The sequence below is a fragment of the Botryllus schlosseri genome, chromosome 5, assembly GCF_051294905.1.
Source record: "Botryllus schlosseri isolate E-star chromosome 5, Bs_hap1, whole genome shotgun sequence".
NCBI lineage: Eukaryota > Metazoa > Chordata > Ascidiacea > Stolidobranchia > Styelidae > Botryllus > Botryllus schlosseri.
In genome coordinates this window covers 15,516,211-15,535,435 of record NC_137240.1, presented here as the reverse complement: position 1 = coordinate 15,535,435, position 19,225 = coordinate 15,516,211, and the positions used below count along the sequence as shown (strand labels likewise).

Genomic DNA, 19,225 nt, shown 5'->3' with positions numbered 1-19,225 from the left:
TTATGTGGTCGGCTTTACTATGTTTTATTGTTTATTTTCACGCGAGCTGTGAGTCAAATAGTGTAGGAAGTCTTTACACTTCGATCATACCAAGTGAGAAATTCGAGTTTTATAGAAGCACCATTGACTGCAGTCATTATACAAAATAAAACTATCTATTAAAGGATCCGCAAAAGCGATTGACGGGTTCCTTGTGAGTTTTGGGCTTCTGGCTTGCACTGTATTAATATTAAGTATATATACAAAGAATGAGTATCCAGTACGAAATGCAGCAAATAATAGCACCAAGAATTGTGTCACTAGGTAGCCTATCTGATTGTAGGCCTCTACTTTGCAAACTACAAGACAGGCTCATACGAGTCACACCCGTGCAATTGATTTGGTATATGATTGGAAACTTTGTGCTCATACCGCAGTTTCTAATTATGTCAGATAGACCTATGTTGGGTGGCTGCTGCGTATGTCTCGATGAAAGAGGATGGACAGAAAATCCCCTTGTCTACTGTGATGGCGAGTCCTGTAATGTTGCTGTTCATCAAGGTATTCAAGATTCGCAATTATTCGTTACCATATCGTCTAATCGCTTACCGGCCCGTACACCAACAGTACTATTAGTGATGGCGAATGAAAAATTGTTTCAATATAGTATCCTATATGCTATGCATAGTTATTTGTTTATTATTCACTTCACACTTGCTGTTGACGGCCTGACGGGATTAGTATTTCTTGGCCCTTCACTTGTATCAATATCAGGGTGTATATTTATTTCTAATGTAGCAACATTATCGTGATTGTGTTTGTGTAAGTTGTATTACATGAGCGACCAACATGGACTGAAATTCCGACAGAAAAAGGTCATCTTGATCTGACCCACCATAAATGTTGTAAATTGCTTTGGACTCTCGCGTTAGTCAACAGTGTTGTCGCTGTTAGGGTTACCATACGTCCTCCTTTTTCAGGTTTTTGAAAATGTCCTCCGAGGACGCCTAAAAGTCCTTTTTGGCGATTTGTCCATCTTGACAGCTTTAGTACTAAGAGGATAGATAGATTCGTGTGAAATTGGGCATAAATGATTCTAAACAGGAAATTCATGGTTCAAACTTATTTTTAGTTAACCAACCACAATTTCGCAGTAAATTTACCATTTTTTCCTGGATTTTACTCCCGTAGTATTGTAAGTCTGAAAATATTGAAAAAGTGTTCTCCTTTCCCGATTCCAAAATACGGTTACCCTAGTCGCTATAGCCTTCAGTAACTTATGTTGTTTTGTAATTTTGGTGGGATTGGCTTCGATTGTATTAATTTGAAAAGAAACACTAATCCCTCCAAACATTTCACAGTATATATAGTTTTGGTTTTGTCTCGCCGCAAAATCAGCTATGTCATGTGAGGAAAATCCCCATCACGCACAATTATAATTGCCACATCCTAATTGTATCGTAATGCATTTTCTTTTTATTAAGCTTGCTATGGAATCGTAAAGGTACCTGATGGACCATGGTTTTGTAGAAAGTGTGAATCACAGGAAAGAGCGGCAAAAGTGGTTAGAACATAGCAATTTTTTATATTTCATAAATAGTGCTTCCATGGCCTATGCTTTTACAACAGAAATGCGAACTCTGTCCACACCGGGAAGGTGCCTTGAAGAAAACTGATAGCGGCGGTAACGGAATCTGCTTTGCGTTCGCCAACTGTTTAGAATGAAGCACCGTTTACTTTCTTTGCAGGATGGGCTCATGTCGTGTGCGCTCTATATATTCCTGAAGTGACGTTCAACTGTGTCATGAAAATGGAGCCTATCATCTTAGCCAAAGTGCCAAGTGATCGTTACAATAAGGTAGATTTTGTTTGTCGTAGATTAATCGAATGGATTCGGATGCCCAAGTTATCGCATCTTAAATATTTATTATTTTTTTGAAAATGCATTTTTTATTTATTCAACAGGTGTGTTTTATTTGTGAAGAGCAAAACCGTTCTAGTAAAGCCAATACTGGAGCGTGCATGAATTGTGCAAAGCTGGGATGCAAAGCGTCATTCCATGTTACATGGTAATATTCAATTTGGTCTCGTTTTAAAATATCTTCTATTTAGAGGGTTTCAAGTAGTAGCCCGTGTTGTGTGAGCCGCGAGGCTAAGAAATTTCTGTTACAGATAAAATATTTCAAATAACTTTGTAAATCTCAAGTGATGTAATACAAACTTTATCTATTTTGCTGACCAGCCTAGTGCTCAGGAGCAGTGTGAATTCAAAGTTGTTGATGATTTCTCTCTAAAGAGTATCATGTTGCTTGACGTTATTTCATCCAACTGACCTGCACGCCTTTGTCATCAGTAATAGGCTACAGCACTTGGTGAAGGTAGCTAGCTACCAAGAATATACTTGATGGATGATCAATAGGGTTGTCCATAATTTGGAAAATCTTACAAATCCTCGGTTGTAATGTCTTATTCGATAGATTATTGATAAAAAACGACACTGAGCCTGAAAGAAGCTCAGAGAAAGGCCGTTAAGATTTCGTGCAAAGCGTTTGAAAGTAGCTGCCGAAGAATGGGCGTGCCACCGACCATAGAACGGCGAGAAGACTAGTAATCAAGAAACCACGGTTCTTGATTGGATAATCGGCTATGCTTCAATGACCACGTCAGCAGCAGCTTGCTGATTAGGTGAACAAGGAGTCTGCTACTGGCGGCGATTCAGAAAGCGCATTGTATGTAGGTTGACAGATAATGATTAATGATTGATTCAAGGTATCTTGAGGTACGAAATACATGATGTACAAACAACAGCTGCTTCACAAAAACGTCTAAAGCATGACCGCTTCATTGTGAAGGAAACCGCTGTAGCCTATATGCCTTGTTTTCAACGAGGGAAAGCATAGGCGCTTATGCAAGTGGCGACGGATTCCTAGTTTCAGAAATAATATATCATTATTGAAGACAAAGATAAAGCTTAACAATGACACTATAAGTTAGGTGATCTTATTGGGCTCAGGTTGCAATAGTTGAAGTTTTGAATGCTCTAGCGATCGGCTGAATCAGACGGTTAGGCTTAGCACTCATCAGATGTTTACAGCAAATTGAATTCACTTGTAAATGTTTTCAAAGTCCCTAATGATGTCGCAGAAACGAGGTTTAAATGCAACCACAGGCCCTGCTTGATATGATATGCAAACTATGCTGGATACTATGCACTATGCAGCATTGTCTGTGTTTACCTTTACATCCCTTTTCTGCGCGATTATTAATGAATTTGACATGTCATATCCAGCATATTATGTGCTTACTTTTACGCCTCTTTTCTGCTTCATCATCAAGGACTCTGACAACACTTGCAAGTGAATACAGTTTGATGCAAGCATCTGACAAGTGCCAAGCATAACCCGCTGATTCAGCCGACCCTTATAGCTTTCAAAACTTCAACTATGTACTACAACCTGAGCCCAATGAGATCACACAAACTATAGTGTCATTGTTAAGCTTTCTCTTTGTATTCAATAATGATATATTATTTCTGAAACTAGGAATCAGTCGCCACTTGCATAGGCGCCTATGCTTTCCCTCGTTGAAAACAAGGCATATAGGCTACAGCGGTTTCTTTCACAATAAAGCAGACATGCTTTAGACGTTTTTGTGAAGCATCTGTTGTTTGTTCATCATGTATTTCGTACCTCAACATACCCTTAATCAATCCTAAATCATTATCTGTCAACCTACATACAATGCGCTTTCAGAATCGCCGCCAGTAGCAGACTCCTTGTTCACCTAATCAGCAAGCTGCTGCTGACGTGGTCATTGAAGCATAGCCGATTATCCAATCAAGAGCCGTGGTTTCTTGATTACTAGTCTTTCTCGCCGTTCTATGGTCGATGGCACGCCCATTCTTCGGCAGCTACTTTCAAACGCTTTGCACGAAATCTTAACGGCCTTTCTGTGAGCTTCTTTCAGGCTCGGTGTCGTTTTTTATCAATAATCTATCGAATAAGACATTACAACCGAGGATTTGTAAGATTTTCCAAATTATGGACAACCCTAATGATCAATTGTACAAGTACTTTACCAAAATCAAATCAGGTAACTTCATCAGTCTTCGATTTTACCCGAATAAGATTCACTATAATTCTTATAACTGCCTAATTCAACTTTGCTCTCACAAAGATATTTCCCACAATACTTCAAGTGGTAAGTAATATGAATCGTTCAACTTTCTCATAGGAAACCTATATTTGTTGTTATGCATTTATTGTTTACTTAGAAATGTTCTAACTAATCTCTAATTTCACCAGCGCCCAGATATCCAGTCTACTGTACGAGGAGTCGACCGGGGTAAATCAAACCAAATACTGTGGTTATTGTAAAGCTCATCTGCCCAAAAGAAAAAAGGAATGGAGTCACAAAAATCTATCCAGTACCAAGGTAAGTTGCGAGCTTGAAAATTTTCTGTGCATAAACTAGTATCAATGCAGAAACTGTAAACTTTTATAGCCTGCTTTAGAAATGAGATTAATGATCCGAAAACTGTGGCGTGGGTTACTACGTACGTTGATTCAATTGTAATAGTGGAAAGTTATGTTGGCCTGTGATGATGATCAACTTGAGGTATGAGTTTGAGTATTGATTACTAAGTCCAGGATCTGAGGCTAGATGCGATGTAAGAAACCGATATTTCGACGATAAACACGATAACAATAAGATACAAATGATTTATGCTGACAATAAATGTCGCTTCTAAGATTCTCTTCCATGTTTTTCGTTGTGTGCGGATCTCTCTTTAACCCTTTGCGACCGGCGGACCAGTATACTGGTCCGCGATTGTTTAACACGGAGGAGTCGTTATTTATTCTAAAATAGCTCGACCTGCATTACTTTCTAAACGGTAACAATCGATTTATATGAATAGTTATTATGAATACGCATACATAAGACCATGTACAGTAGGGCTGTTCAAAAATAACTTTTTTTCCTGAATCTTGCTGGTTACTTGATTAAATCGTTAGGTTGCCTTAAAAAACGACGCACACCAAATTTGAATTCATTCCGACAAATATTCGCGGTTTACGTAGAGTTTGAAAATTTTGGATTTGCCCATAAACGCAAAAAAAAAAATTTCTCAAATTTTTTTGCCAACCCCATGAAATTGTTGGGCTGTCTTCAAAAACTATGCAAAACAAATTTGACTCAATTCCAAGCCGTAGAAGCGGAGTTATTCCAGTTTTTCGGTGATAATTCTTGGATTATCCACCAATCAAGGATAATCCCAGAATTAGCGAATAAAAACTGAAATAACTCCGCTTCTACTGCTTGGAATTGAGTCAAATTTGTTTTGCATAGTTTTTGAAGACAGCCCAACAATTTCATGGGGTTGGCAGAAAAATTTGAAAAAAAAATTTTTTGCGTTTTTGGGCAAATCCAAAATTTTCAAACTCTACGTAACCCGCGAATATTTGTCGGAATGAATTAAAATTTGGTATGCGTCGTTTTTTAAGGCAACCTAACGATTTAATCAAGTAACCAGCAAGATTCAGGAAAAAAAGTTATTTTTGAACAGCCCTAATGTACAGCCTATTATATCAATGTATATCCTGCTTGAAATGCAGATTGAACAGTGAACACGCAAAAACGTTTCCCGCAAAATTGAATTTGTAATGATGTTCGCGTGAATGAACGCCTGGAATATAAACCATTGTATCTTCCGTTCTAGACGTCATATAACCAATTACAGTTATCTTCTATGACTTGTTGTTGTTCATACTATTCAATGAAAGTCCATATATCGAAGATTAGCACGTATAGAGATGTTTCTAATCGACGTGAAAGAAATACCTTATTACGTGAAAATCATGGCTGCGTAAGTTCATCCGACTCGTTGCGGCTTCAAACAGATGTACAATTGCTTCAGGCAATTGCAAATTGTACATATGGTTGGCCATTATCCTGGCATATTCATCAATATCCCTATCATGGGGTTTAGTATTGTATAACAAAGTCGACACCAGCCCTAACACTACACAAATAAGCGTGAGAGTTAGGCTATTTTGGTAACAGAGCCTGTAATAACAACATCATATAAAGCAGGAGTGGGCAAACTACGGCCCGCGGGCCGCATGCGGCCCGCAACACCGTTCTGTGCGGCCCGCGAGAGTCTAAAGAAACTTATTAAAAATATTGATAAAATTCGTACTAAAAATCGAATTAATACAGGGACTTGATTAATCTTTTTCTTAGTACATTTCACCATGATAATTCTAAGGCAGTGGGTCTCAACCTGGGGGACGCGTGCCCCTTGAGGTCATGAAAGCATCTAAAGAAGATCGCGAAGCTGAGCTCAACTGAAAATTTTTTCCGCGCTTAGCGCGATTCACTTCCACTTCATAATCATTGCTCTGTATTTAGTATGAATTTCATATTTAAAATTCTCTCATCAATAGTCGTAACCTCCCATGCCACTGACCTATCCGTTAGGTTTGCTATAGCATCCTGGTTGCGTTTTGTGATATGACGTTAAGTGGGCGCGAAATCTACACATATAGTAGAAGCGTGTTTGAAGCTAACGTGGTTATGATGCTGTAAGCATTGTGCGTCCTGGAACTGAACCCAAAGCGGAATCAGTAAATCAATGAACAGATCACTGCTCATGCTCACAGATTTAAATTTCAATCCTGTTCTAAGAATCGGGACAACAGTTTTGACAAATTGGATACTGAGGTCGACCAGCCTATGAAATCTCGCCATTATTTCTGGCGCGTGTCCGATATCATCATAGCAATGTTTGGTTTGTTTCAAATAAGCATATATATTATCTCCATGTCCTCACTATATATTCAAATATTGCGTTTTGGTTTATGATCCCAATTTTATATAGTGCGGCCCGCGAATGGATTCAGATGTTGAATGCGGCCTGCGAGCTCAAAAGTTTGCCCACCCCTGATATAGAGGCAGTTATATATCGGTTTAGATGGCACACGAAGTTACTGTTGGTTTCTATGACTACTGTTGATCATACATGGAAGACTAGCCGTGTAGAATACAGTTCAAATTGATGTGGAATAAAGCAATAATGTATCACATGAACTGACTTCTCGAGCGTACATTGGCTCTGGGCAGTGTCGAATAAGCCAATATGAGTATACTTATGAATCCGTTATGCAGTTGCAAGTTACATATAACAAGCCACTGGGGTTGATACCACTTCAATAGCATGCAGATATATAAAATAGTTACTATGTTATGTAGAATTGGAAGTGAATTGCTTTCCACGAGATCACGTGATTACGTAATCGATTACTCATCGGCGGCGGCTGCGTGATCCGTACTTTTCATGTCTACCTTTCCAAGATCGTAGCGCTGGGCTGGTGGGCTATGAAGCGCTATAGTAGCGTGTAATGTCTCGTTGGAACGTAGAGATTCATGCGAAACGCAATCAGGTGGTCATATACCAAGAGAGGGCCTAAGTATGACGTCAGAAGATATAGAAGAACAAAATTGTATTTTATTTTCAAGAAATCGAGAACATTTTCTCGCACGCCGCTATTCTCTCTGGCGTCTGAGCCGTAAGAGTATCTCAGACCGCTAGGCGGCTACTTCAGGTTTACGGCAATATATGGGGCGTCGATTTAAACCATATGTAAGACATTTTATCGTCTTTTTTGTGGATGCAGTAAAATTTTGCCAGTGGGCCGGCCGATTAGAAAGGGTTAAGTATGAATGGTTATCTGCAAACATGAGCAGGAGATGAATTGCACGAAGCGCTAAAACAATTTTAGGTAACAGCGGCTTCGCGGCCCCCACTTTTAGAACCACTTCTATAGGGAATGGTCTTCGTCATAATTGGAATATTTCCTAAACATTTCATCAAAACATCATTGCTAAATCCTTTTCATGACGTCACAAATTTTAATCGCATAACGCTGAAAGCTGATTTGCCAAAAATCTAAACCTGATTGAAAAAAACGGATAACAGTTTTGGATTCAGCATCAAAAAGTAGACTAAGAACCGTCAATGCTTTAGTAACCTCAAAATTAACGCAGCACTGTGTAATCAATGCAGGCCTACTGTATAAAACTGCCGATAAAATCGCAATTTCCATTGTAAACTGAAGTGAAGTGCTCGGAAATTCAGAAGATCATGAAATACTTGGCGTTGTGTCCATTTTTGCAGCTTTATAAATGTCGCGCAAACTCATCTTCGGAGGAAGTCATATCGCCAGAAGAAGAAGAATATTTTACTGCAGAAAGGTGAGAATATTATTGTCCTCCCAAATTCTCCCAAAATCTCTCTCTCTCTCTCTACGTCAAGTGGAAGTAGCAAGTATCGCATACAAACAACTCCTGTATTAGTTGTCCTGGAAAAGCACAGCTGTTAAAAACAGTGTGTCCCGGATATTTTGGGTAAGCGCTTGCATTGACATTGGAAGTATCGTAAGCAGAGTTTCACCAGTATATCCTGCAATCACTCGGAGTATTCTGCCCATTTCTCGTTCATGAGATGACACGAATGTAAAAAGTACTCTGAGATTTATACTTGATATAGCTACTGTGTTTGCAATGAAAACAGCATCATAACATGATGCGAGTAGCTCGTATAGCTCTGTGACCAAGAGCAAGAGATATAATGATCGCTGTAAACTTTGCTCATAGCTTGACAAAACCAGGCGATATTCGTTACACGAAAGCCGGAAAGAAACGCAGCAAGAGCCTGGAAGAGAGTCTGGCCGTGGAATGCTCTCAGACTGAGAGTGTGAGTTTCAGACATTGCTCATTTCTTCGCGTGCCTGATCAAATATAAATCTTCTTGATACGTTTCACTCTGCTGTAATAATGTTGATGTTTCGATGGCATTCGATGATTATTGGATTATTTTGCGCTTCTTTCCGCTGTATGATTGTAAAATGCGTTTCTTGCAGGATGAGAATATGGAAGAGACCGAAGCCGTGCCGAAAAAAAGTAAAATTTCCTTTTTCCACAACCACTAAACTGTTTTTCGTGTATGCTTTCAACAGGTTATTGGCACTGTTTTTTCTTAACGTTTGACACTTTTTTGTGGTCTACTTTGAGTGTTGTGTCTCCACGGTATCTATAACGCGTTCAGATGACGTTTGCAAGGAATCGCTACATACCGAGGAGACGGCTCCCTCAGAAAAAGAAACAGAGAGCAATTCGGAAAACGCTGAAAAAGACGCGGATGCCGAAATACAGCCGGAGCCAAACGGCGATGTTGGTTTGTCTCCCGGCAGTGGAACGTCGAAAACAGGCGAATCGAATTTGGACGGCGTGGTTTCCGAGTCGGACTCGCCAATGGTGATTGACGAGTCCGGGTCTGGCGAGACTCAGCAGGCGACGACAGGATCAAGCGACGCACCCGACATGGCGAAAGGTGAAGTTATCGCCGAGTCTGTGTTAGCGACCCGGCCTGCGTAGGTGTAATCTCAGACGTCTTTAACGTGTGGTGATCTTTCTTCTGAATTTCGTCACGACCGGTGATAAGTCGTTGTCTTTCCGACTGGGTGCCAAAGCATGGGACACAATCAATAACGACAGTCGAGCATGCGACTTTATAACCCCTGAACTTGATGACCACTCCTGCCTTGAACTCCCTCCGACCGGAGAATTAACCGTCAAATAGTCCCAAATCCCGAATCTAACCCAACACTGACTTTAACCAGCACGATCAAGGGTCTCATTCTATTTCGTCGACAATGCCAACCTGCCTTGATTCAATTCGAATGTTGATTTGATTGGGATGTAATCAAAAGTCACTCGGTATCGAAGTTGACCGATCTGTTTGAATATTCGCTTTTTATTGAATGGACATGAACGTGACCTCCGTTCGGCAAGTGTGTTTGCGTGTATTGTATATCACCGTCACTTTGTTTATAATCACCACAAACGTTCAAATAGGGATGGTGTGAACCCCCTAAAGAGTCGCGTTGTAAATCACTTTTGCCTTTCTGTAATCTGATGAATTTTTTATTGTAGATGTAGACAGGACTGGAAAATAGGCTACTGGTGTTTGACAAAGATATTACAGGTTGAACATACCAAAATTAGTTCAGACGAACCATTGAATTCTCAACGTTCGCATACGAAACACAAACGGTCGCACCATCCCTAGCCGCTAGCGTCATTTTACGGTCATGGCACATTTGCTGGCACGCACCACTGTCACTGGAATACCCATCAATCACCGTCATTTCGTATCTGCAACACTAACTGGTGTGTGTCATCGTATAAATTGTCCGACAAAGTTCTGCATTTTTGTCAACCTGAAAATGGTTTGTTTCTATGTAATCACCGGCCAATATGGTACACTCGACTGTAGCAGTGTCTTAGCCTTACCTGTTATCTGGCTTTATCACTGTGTGTTAAGGTGAATAAATACAATTGATTCTTGCGTGGAACCCACGATGTAATTGCTACAATTTTTTTTGAGAATGACAGCACTTCGCCCATGAAGTACCTTATGATAGGGTAAATATGTTTCAAGAGCTCTCGCAGCACTGAGACGCTCTTAATTGAAGTAAATACAATACAATCGTGCCCTCAATGAATACTAGGCCACCTGCTACCCATAGTCGAAATGATTGGCGTCTGTTTGGAGGCAGACTTGCCGAGCCATACTTTGAAATTGAATTGTCCATTCGAATTCAGAAGCAACGAAAACGATTCTGAAGCGTCCGAAAAAAGATGGAAAGATTGTCGCCTCCAACAAGAGATTGAAAGATGGCGGCAGGGGTAACGTGAAATGTTGTACGCCCGCAATACAGTTTTTTTCAAATTGCCTTATTCAGCAGGCTTGAAGAAAGATAAAAGAAAGCAAATTAAGAAGAATAAGGTCAGATTTTGTTCATGTCTGTAAACATCAGTGATTTTTAACCAGTACTGAGCAGTATCAAACCACCACGCCACACCGAAATTGTTAGTTACCGATATCGGCGATTTTGTGGTCAATGTAGTCATTATCGGTGCTCAAGTAGAAGTATTGGAAGTTGCTACTCACACACAGGTAGACTTAGCGATTTCCAAGTAAATAAAAAGCAAGTCATCTAGGCCTAATTTTACCTAAAATACTGAAATCTGAGAAATTGAAATTGTAACTACATAAGTAGTGCAAGTAGCCAAAGCGTACTTGAATACTCCAAAAAATTAAAGTAGCCTGCTCTGCTTCGCTACTGACCATCTCTGGGCTCGAGTACCGTATTTTTGCGGTGCTCATAATGCCCACGGTATTCTACCTTCCATCACTTTAATCCATGGGCAAGTTATTGTAGTGTGTTTTGATGATTCAACAGTGAAGCCGGTGGAATTATGACTGTGACACTGCGGATATGAAAAAAAAAAAATGCTTTGTTGTTTGCATATGGCACCTGTGTAGGTAAGGAATGTGAAACGTGATCTTACCCCCTTAAATATTGGACTTGGTGTTGTGTTATCATCACCATCGGCTCGTAACCAGGGATGCGTAATTACGCATGGATTTGGAAATGATTCAGTAATTTTGGAGAGATTATTATTGGATATTTTTGAAACTGTGGATATAGATTCGAACCTTGGAATTTCAAATGAAGATTCAGCCGTCGCCAGAGATGAAGGATTTGATTCCCAAATCCGGATTTAGCGTTAAAAATATTGAATCCTCTCATATCTGCTAGCAACGTTCAATGCGACACTATGCTAACTTGATTTCGTCCATTTCAGGCCCCGTTGTCTGGTTTCATACCTCACCGTCCCACTCTGCCCCAGCCCACGGACCCCGACCAATCCGAGGAGACGGGCACCGCGATTTATCCGCGCCAAAGCTTCGCCACCTTGGACATGTTGGGTCTCGACCGCAGCGACGCCTGCGACCCTCTCGACACAGCGGAAAATAACAGGTTCGAGGCCTGTGCGTCTGTTTCGCGTTCCACCGATAACTGTTTTGTTTGACGTAGGATTTTCAAAAACGATATTGTCGGAGATGGTTTGACAGCTTTCGAGAAAATGATGAACGATCAAATAGCGGATGCTTTCAAGTTTATTTGCGAAGATGGCACCGATTCCGAAGGTGGGCTTGGTTGGATTAAAAAAGTGTCAGTCAGTAACTTCAATGCTTCTGTTGTTTCAGAGCAGTAGGTTTTTTTTCTGCATTTGTCATAATGCAAGATTCAACTGCGAAAGTAACTATTTCTGATTACGATTATCTGACGAAGTTTGCGATCTTTCGACTAAATCTACTTTGTGAAACTACCGACTCGCGTACTTCTGACCTTCCGTTATTACTTTCATTTGGAAGAGTTAGAACATGTCTTGAAAATAATACTTATAATTGCTATCACTGGACTGGTGAAATTCAAATTTTTGTCAGTCAGGCTCTGTCACAAAAGGGGATTGACAGTAACCAGCTCGCTCGTCTCGTAAATTTTGTTGACCAATTGCATAGAACTGGTGTAATCCTGCCACTGCTTGTAATCTAGTGTCGATTTATGGCATCGTTTCTACTTTGCTGCTTTTATGCGAGCAGTGTTATCGAGTGCATTGACCGCTTTCGGCCTGTGAGGTATTCGAAATTATGCGATCTACTATCTGCTTGCTAGCTTTGGCCAGACCAGATGCGCGGAACAGGAGATAAACTTTGCTGTGGGACGCCTCCCGACATGAGACGCAAAACACCGAATTTGACCGTGAAAGAGAGAACTTTCTGTCTGTTGCGTTGATTTGTGGAATTCTGTGTCTTTTCAGTGTCGTCGCTAATGGTCGCGCTGAAGAAAATTCGAGAAGACAACGACTCTTTGGAGCGCGCCATCGAATCAATGACCCACAGGCAAGAATCCATCTTTTTGCTTGACTTTACCTAATCGACAGAGGCAGTGAGTGCTTCTACTTGAGTGCTTGAATAGGTGCACTGGTGCAACAAAACAAACCACTTGGCTACTCGCCACTAGAAGTGCTAGAGAGTGCCACAAACTATTTTTCCCTTCCCTTCTGAAACTACTACTCGCATGCTTTTCATTTTGTTCTGGCTCTGAAATTTAGTTCAACTTCAGTTTCGCTTCCACATTCCACTCTGACCGGCTCCAAGCATTGTTTAGCTCTATTGGTGTTCTTTTTGTTCCAGGAAAGAGCAGCTGATGCTTCTCAAGACCAAGTTATCGTCTTTGCAGGTTCAGTCCTCTGTCTCTGCCGACTCAAATATGGCGAAGCAGTCGGGACGTCCTACTCCGTCGCCGGTAAGATAAGTCATTCTCGAAGATTTTGTGTTGTGAATTGGGCGCTGGTAACCAAGTCAATGGACAATCTACGGCCTTAGATGCTGCATACCAGCCTGGGTTCTTCTGATACTCTTTAAATTCTTGATCCAACGAAGTTACAATACGGCATCCTCTGTTGGGGGGCTGCCACTAAAACTGTTATGGAGCCACTTCAAAAACTACAGCATAAAATACTCCCTATTGTCCACCCAACAAGTCGCTGCTGAAGAGATTCGGTGTCCTAAACACAGAAGATATCATATCAAGATGTGCTAGTCATAAGATGCAACGTTGTGTGTGGGCGGTGTCGTGCGCCAAATCAGTAAAATGGGCTTCAGTATCGAATATATCGCACCAGCAATGTCCTCCCAGCCTCGTCTGAGGAAGATTTAGTCCCTGGTGGCAACGGAAAAAGGTCTAAAGTAAAACCTGAGAGGGGAAACAAACGTGGTCCCGCTTGCAAGATGCTAAAAGGCAGTGGTTCTTAACCTTTTTCCTACAGCGCCCCCTTTCAAAAATTTCATGGGTCTGGCGCCCCCTATTTTTCAGACTGTTGTAAAAAACACTGGGTAAATGCTTGAAGTCCAGTTTCGGGTTGGGAGTTAACTATTAGAAATATTTCGTGCTCGAATTGCGTCCTAGTACCACTCGACTAATTAACGATATAATAATTTTATGTGCTTCGTGATCAAATCAAGGTTGCTATAACAACCATCGGGTAGGCCTAAGGGCTCGTACCATAGGGTTCGAGCTTGATGTACAGTTGTACAGTGTACACATCCCGATTTCACCTGTGTGATCGGCAATACGGGGAAGTTAATTGACTAAGGTTTTGTTTATTGCTTTGTGACAACGGGGTCCTGCCACCCCACTGAAAGGGGGTCCGACGACCACTCAGGGTCTCCTTCCACAGCCATATTCTAGCTAGATCAACCAATTTGGCGTCGTCAGCGGCACTCTCCGGTCCGCTGACGGCAACCTGCCGAGTATCCCTGTTGGACAAGGATCTTGTTGTTACAACTTTGTATTCACCTCAGTTGCAAACGACTGGTACCTCACGTCACCAGGATGGGCTCCCCGCAGCCCCAACACATCTGAGTATGTAGTTACTCCCGTCGTTTACCCGCGTTTTACTGTTTGTTTTTTTTTGTTGCTTTACCTAGTTTTGTGTTCACAATAGAGAAAACTTTCTTCTTAGGACTTCTATAAACATGATGGTTCTGCAGCTTTTGAGCTATATATCACGACTCTACGACCAGTGGTTGCCAGCTGGAAAATGGGGGCATTCCCCTAAATTCAATTTTTATTGAAGTTTCAGGTCATTTCTCGGGATTTAAGAACCCCTTTTTTTCGATTTGAAAAAAGTCATTTTCACTCCTCCCTAGTGGTTATGTATTTAGACACTCGAACATTTTTGTAAGATTTGTATGTATATGTGTCGAACCACAAATGAAGTCTCGCGATCCTTGAACCCAAATGCTCGAGTTCGACTAGTCCCTGTCGACGTTCTGCAAATTAATTTCGTTCTTCAGATGGTGTTTTCATATCTCGTTTGTTTTTGTCAGATGAAATCGCAGCATCCCATCATGGAGCCGAATGTTAACATGCAGGCTTCACCCCAAGTCACGACTGCGGGTTTTGCTTCTCCGAGCAGAAAGGCTGCTGTTTGAGTTGTGTTTATCGATTTCACGCTTTTAAACAGATTTGTACGTCATATGTGTGCTTGACAATCATCGCGACGAACTGTCTGTGGTCATTGCTTGTGCAAGGCTGAAGTCGTGTTTTAGAATATCTTTGATTGCAAATCGCGATATTTTTTATCATGTTGATAAGATTAGAATTTTGACTGGCGACTGTTACTGTGTTACTGCAGTTGTCTTGAAGGTGTCTTCTATGCAGGGTTGTAACCAAGTCACAAACAAGTCCATCTCACTTTTATAGTCTTGACTCGAGTCGTTTCCAATTCACCACAGAGTCAAGTCCAAGTCAGTGAGCAGAGGGTCGAGTCCGAGTCGGGATATTATGACTCGAGTCCAAGTCATTGCGTTGACCACTCAGTTTCCAGCTAAAGTCTTGCTAAACCCACTTTTTTTTTTTACTTTACTTGGTGATATCGAATGGTTCGCAGTTATAATATATTCATTTTCCTCACTTTTAGCAGTTTCTGGTCACATTTTCAAGTTCCAGTACCAATAGACGAAATCCCAATAGTGTTGTTGCTTTACTATTCTTTTACTAAAATCACAATGGAATGTCGGTTTTGGCTGTCTGAGTTTCGAATCATGACTTGATTAAAGTTCATGCGTAATGACTTCAATCAAATGAGATTGCTAGTTTCGTGCCTTGCTAACACAAAAGAAAGTTATGGACTAAAATGAAAATTGTTGCGGATGGTCGCGATTATGGCTGGGCAAAATCGAGTACCTGAGTGATTCGATTCTGAATCACGTATTACGCTTCGAGTCGAGTCGAGTATTCGAGTATCACTCATTATGACATCACAACAGAATGTACTATTTCATAGTTCAAATATTTATATTTTATGCCGCAACAAAGAATATAATGCCTGTTATCCGTCACATTAAAGATACTTTGGTATTTTCTGTACCATGGCGATTTAATTGCACTTCTTTACAATGTTGTGGGATGATCATGACTTTGGAAATGTGTTATTTCCAGTAACGTTCGTATCTTTGTACTATGTCTCGTATGCTGCGCTGCGAGACGGCCAATCAAGGTTTCAAGGCTCCCTCAGTGGAAAATAGTATCAAAACCATACTTCTCGTTAGTAAATTAACTTTTGGTGGCGGGGAGCGTATAATTTCAGTACTCGAAAAAATCGCCTTTTACTACTCGACTCGAATCAACAAAATTAATACTCGATTCAGATTCGAGTACTCGAATCATTGTGCCCAGCCCTAGTCGCGATGGTAAGTATGTCTGTACAAGACTCAGCCAGTGTTGGGATGACTCGAGTCACTTTTTTCGTATGACTTGACTCGAGTCATTTTGCTAAAATGTCTTGACTCGGCGTATCAAAAATGTGGATTGACTCGTGACTAGGGGCAAAATTCACGAGTCAATTTCATGTCGTCAAGTAATCGGCGTCGATTAAAATTCCTGTATCTTGCATATGGTCGGACTGTTCGCTAAATGCTGGTGTAACCCGTGAGAGCGACCAGTCTTTCAGTGATCGTGCGCTTTACTGAACCTCCATTGTTCTATCACAAATAAATTAACCGCAAACGAAGTGATCGAAACTTACATATTACCTTGTCGTAAACTAGTACAGTAAAGTAATTTAATAGCAAAATGTCTATTTCTGTTCTCTGTTTTTCCTTAACCAAACCTCTTGTTTTATTGAAATTGAATTCAAATATAGTTGATGTATTGCATCTTATCAATTCGTTTCTCTATTCTCTGTTTTGGCTGGTAACTATAAACTGAGGCTGTGCAATAACTTACGTAGTTTAGCAATTCTACGTATATGTGAGCGATACAGCGCCTTATTGCGTGTATATTTGACTCTATATTCGCTCATTGGTTCAGTATCAATGACCACTGCGGACCAGACATGACGTCTGATAACCTACTAGAGTTGCAACCTGAGTCCCACGTAATGTGTGGCTGGGTAGATATACTTAGCTCTTTTCGTAGCAGACGCACGTCCCTGTGTTAGTCCTTGATCTGACAACTAGGGCTGGGCACAATGATTCGAGTACTCGAATCTGAATCGGGCATTAATTTTAATGATTCTAGTCGAGTAGTAAAAGACGATTATTTCGAGTACCGACATTATACGGTCGTCGCAACTGAAAGGTAATTTACTAACGAATATTATAGTTTTGATACTATTTTCCAAAGAGGAAGCCTTGAAACCTTGATTGGTCGTGTCGCAGCATACGAGGCATAGTACAAAACGACGAACGTTACTGGAAATAACACATTTCCGAAGTCATGGTCATCCAACAACATTGTCAACAAGTGCAATGAAATCGGTATGGTCGAAAAAATACCAAAGTATCTTTAATGTGACGGATAACAGGCATTATGTTCTTTGTGGTGGCATAAAAGGTACATATTTGAAGATTGACATGGTACATTCTGTTGTGACGTCACAATGAGTGATACTCGACTCGACTCGAAGTGTTATACGTGATTCAGAATCGAATCACTCAGGTACTCGATTTTGCCCAGCCCTACTGACAACTTCAACGTGAATGCAACGACAGTATTGCCTCAGATAGATATATTTGTCGAATATGCAGTAGGACAGGGGTTCTCAACCCGCGGCCCGCAGACGTTTATTTTGTGGCCCGCGACGTCTTTCATCATAAACGCAAGTACTACTGACACAGTATTGTTACAAATTAATTTAAATACTTAGCACTATTATTGCACCGTTTTTGTTTCGTTTGATTACTCATTTTTGAATGCAGTGTTTCTCAAACTGGGGCGCGCGCCCCGTAGGGGCGTGAAAGCATCTGAAGGCGGGGCGAAACTGAGGTCGTCTCAAAAAAAATGTTCGCGCTGCGCGCAATTTATCTCCAATTCAATTGTTATTTCACTGTATAGTCTGGTTTCATATTTGAGAATTCTCTCATCAACAGCCATAACCTTCCATATGCCATCAAACTAGCCGTTTGTATTGCTAGCATAAGGTTGCATATATTACGTAAGGTTGTTATAAGGTTGTCATAAGGTTGTTATATGGCGTTAGGGCAGTGGTTCCCAAATGGTGGGGAATTCCCCACTGGTGGGGAATTCAATGGTTTCTGGTGGGGAATAGACGCATTTGCTCAAAATTATATACAAGACAATCTACATATTCACGGAGACACATGCGCGATTACCATTACCAGTTAACTTCTCTGGAACGTTGGTATCGAAAATTATATTGCTTGTTGTTAAAAAAAACGCAATTTTAACTCTCGATGGCCAATCATGGCGTCACAAACGCATCCGGCACGACTAGTTTGACGTCAAATAACGCTTTCGCGAAATTTTGAGCGTTACTGGTATCGGTTCACAATACGTTTTATGTTGCAGTTACGGGCGATTGTCTTGCGTACTGGTGTGGTTGTGTGTCTTGTGTAGTCTAACCAGCAAATATAGCTGCTCTGTGATGACAAAAGTGTTTGGTAGTGGGGAACAGGACCGTAACTGCCGCACCCCAAACCCCCCAATGGGGTAGGGGGCGAGCTCGAAGGGGCACAAAAATTATTTCGTGAATTAACATAAATTAAAGTATTTCTTTGAAATTTATGCCACTTTTTCAAAAAAATCGCACTGGGTGCGCGATTTAATGTTGCCGTATATCCGATTATTGGATGCGCTTCCCCCACGAAAATACGTATAATTTATAGAAATGGAGACTTTGGCGTCGGCCATTACTGCACCACGACGCACCAAATGCATATGAAGTCGGAGGCCATGTAACATGCAGCTCCGAGAAGTGTGCCAGAACGATCAACAGCGAGAAGACCTTGGCCGAGAAGGAATGCCCTTGTGGTGACCCAAAACTACGATATATATACAATATGCATGTTTAATTGGCTAAATGGCTGGCGCCGAATGTTCCTGTCCTAGTGATCAGAACCCCACAGGATAAATGCCATCCCGCAGGGAAAAATTAGTTGCCAGTAAACCAATACCAATTTGAAATCGTGTGTGCCTTTTAGTTTTTGCGATTTCCATATCTTTTGACATAGCAGACATAGAGGTCACGAAATAGCATAATGTAACGAAGTCAATATACCAGCGGGTCCGCCCGAATATGTTTAATTCTTATTTAGAGCTCCTACCTTCTCCAACACACCTCACTCAGCTTTACCGGTAAATCCGATTACGTGAGCAGAGAGGGTATAAAAAATTGATAGCAAAATATAGCCAATTCCCGATCATATTGACCGATTTAAACACGAATTAGATAAATTTTTCGCGCTTCGCGCGTTTACTCGGAGCCAGGAGACGCACTAAACAGTAGACCAAATGTAGCTGATAAG

General features: G+C 41.0%; 1 protein-coding gene and 1 long non-coding RNA gene across 5 annotated transcripts in view; both read left to right on the top strand.

Annotated features, from left to right (window-relative positions):
- Positions 1–207: 207 nt before the first annotated feature.
- Positions 208–15,079, top strand: LOC145439203 (uncharacterized). 4 transcript variants are annotated; one of them, XM_080316692.1, is made up of 17 exons: positions 208–540; positions 1,464–1,543; positions 1,609–1,663; positions 1,728–1,837; positions 1,945–2,048; positions 4,284–4,413; positions 8,156–8,232; positions 8,635–8,734; positions 8,901–8,940; positions 9,086–9,370; positions 10,645–10,728; positions 10,785–10,828; positions 11,692–11,867; positions 11,925–12,037; positions 12,712–12,793; positions 13,088–13,199; positions 14,786–15,079. In XM_080316692.1, the coding sequence occupies exons 1-17, from the start codon at positions 249–251 to the stop codon at positions 14,888–14,890; spliced, it is 1,989 nt and encodes a 662-aa protein (XP_080172818.1). In that variant the 5' UTR covers positions 208–248; the 3' UTR covers positions 14,891–15,079. The 4 variants fall into 4 exon arrangements, with proteins under 4 accessions (XP_080172818.1, XP_080172821.1, XP_080172819.1 ...); XM_080316693.1 differs by having other exon boundaries at positions 209–540; positions 10,788–10,828; XM_080316695.1 differs by lacking the exon at positions 9,086–9,370.
- Positions 15,080–17,899: 2,820 nt separating this feature from the next.
- Positions 17,900–19,225, top strand: part of LOC145439196 (uncharacterized) — a 51,793-nt gene continuing 50,467 nt past the window's right edge. Inside the window, exon 1 of the long non-coding RNA XR_013915116.1 lies at positions 17,900–17,911. This is a non-coding gene — a long non-coding RNA (uncharacterized LOC145439196). The remainder of the gene's footprint in view (positions 17,912–19,225) is intronic.

Coding starts and splice junctions, on each gene's coding strand:
- LOC145439203 (XM_080316692.1), top strand. CDS start 249: ATGAGTATCCAGTACGAAATGCAGCAAATAATAGCACCAAGAATTGTG. Junction 1,664..1,727: donor GAAGAAAACTGATAGCGGCG/GTAACGGAATCT, acceptor CTTTCTTTGCAG/GATGGGCTCATGTCGTGTGC. Junction 13,200..14,785: donor GACGTCCTACTCCGTCGCCG/GTAAGATAAGTC, acceptor TGTTTTTGTCAG/ATGAAATCGCAGCATCCCAT.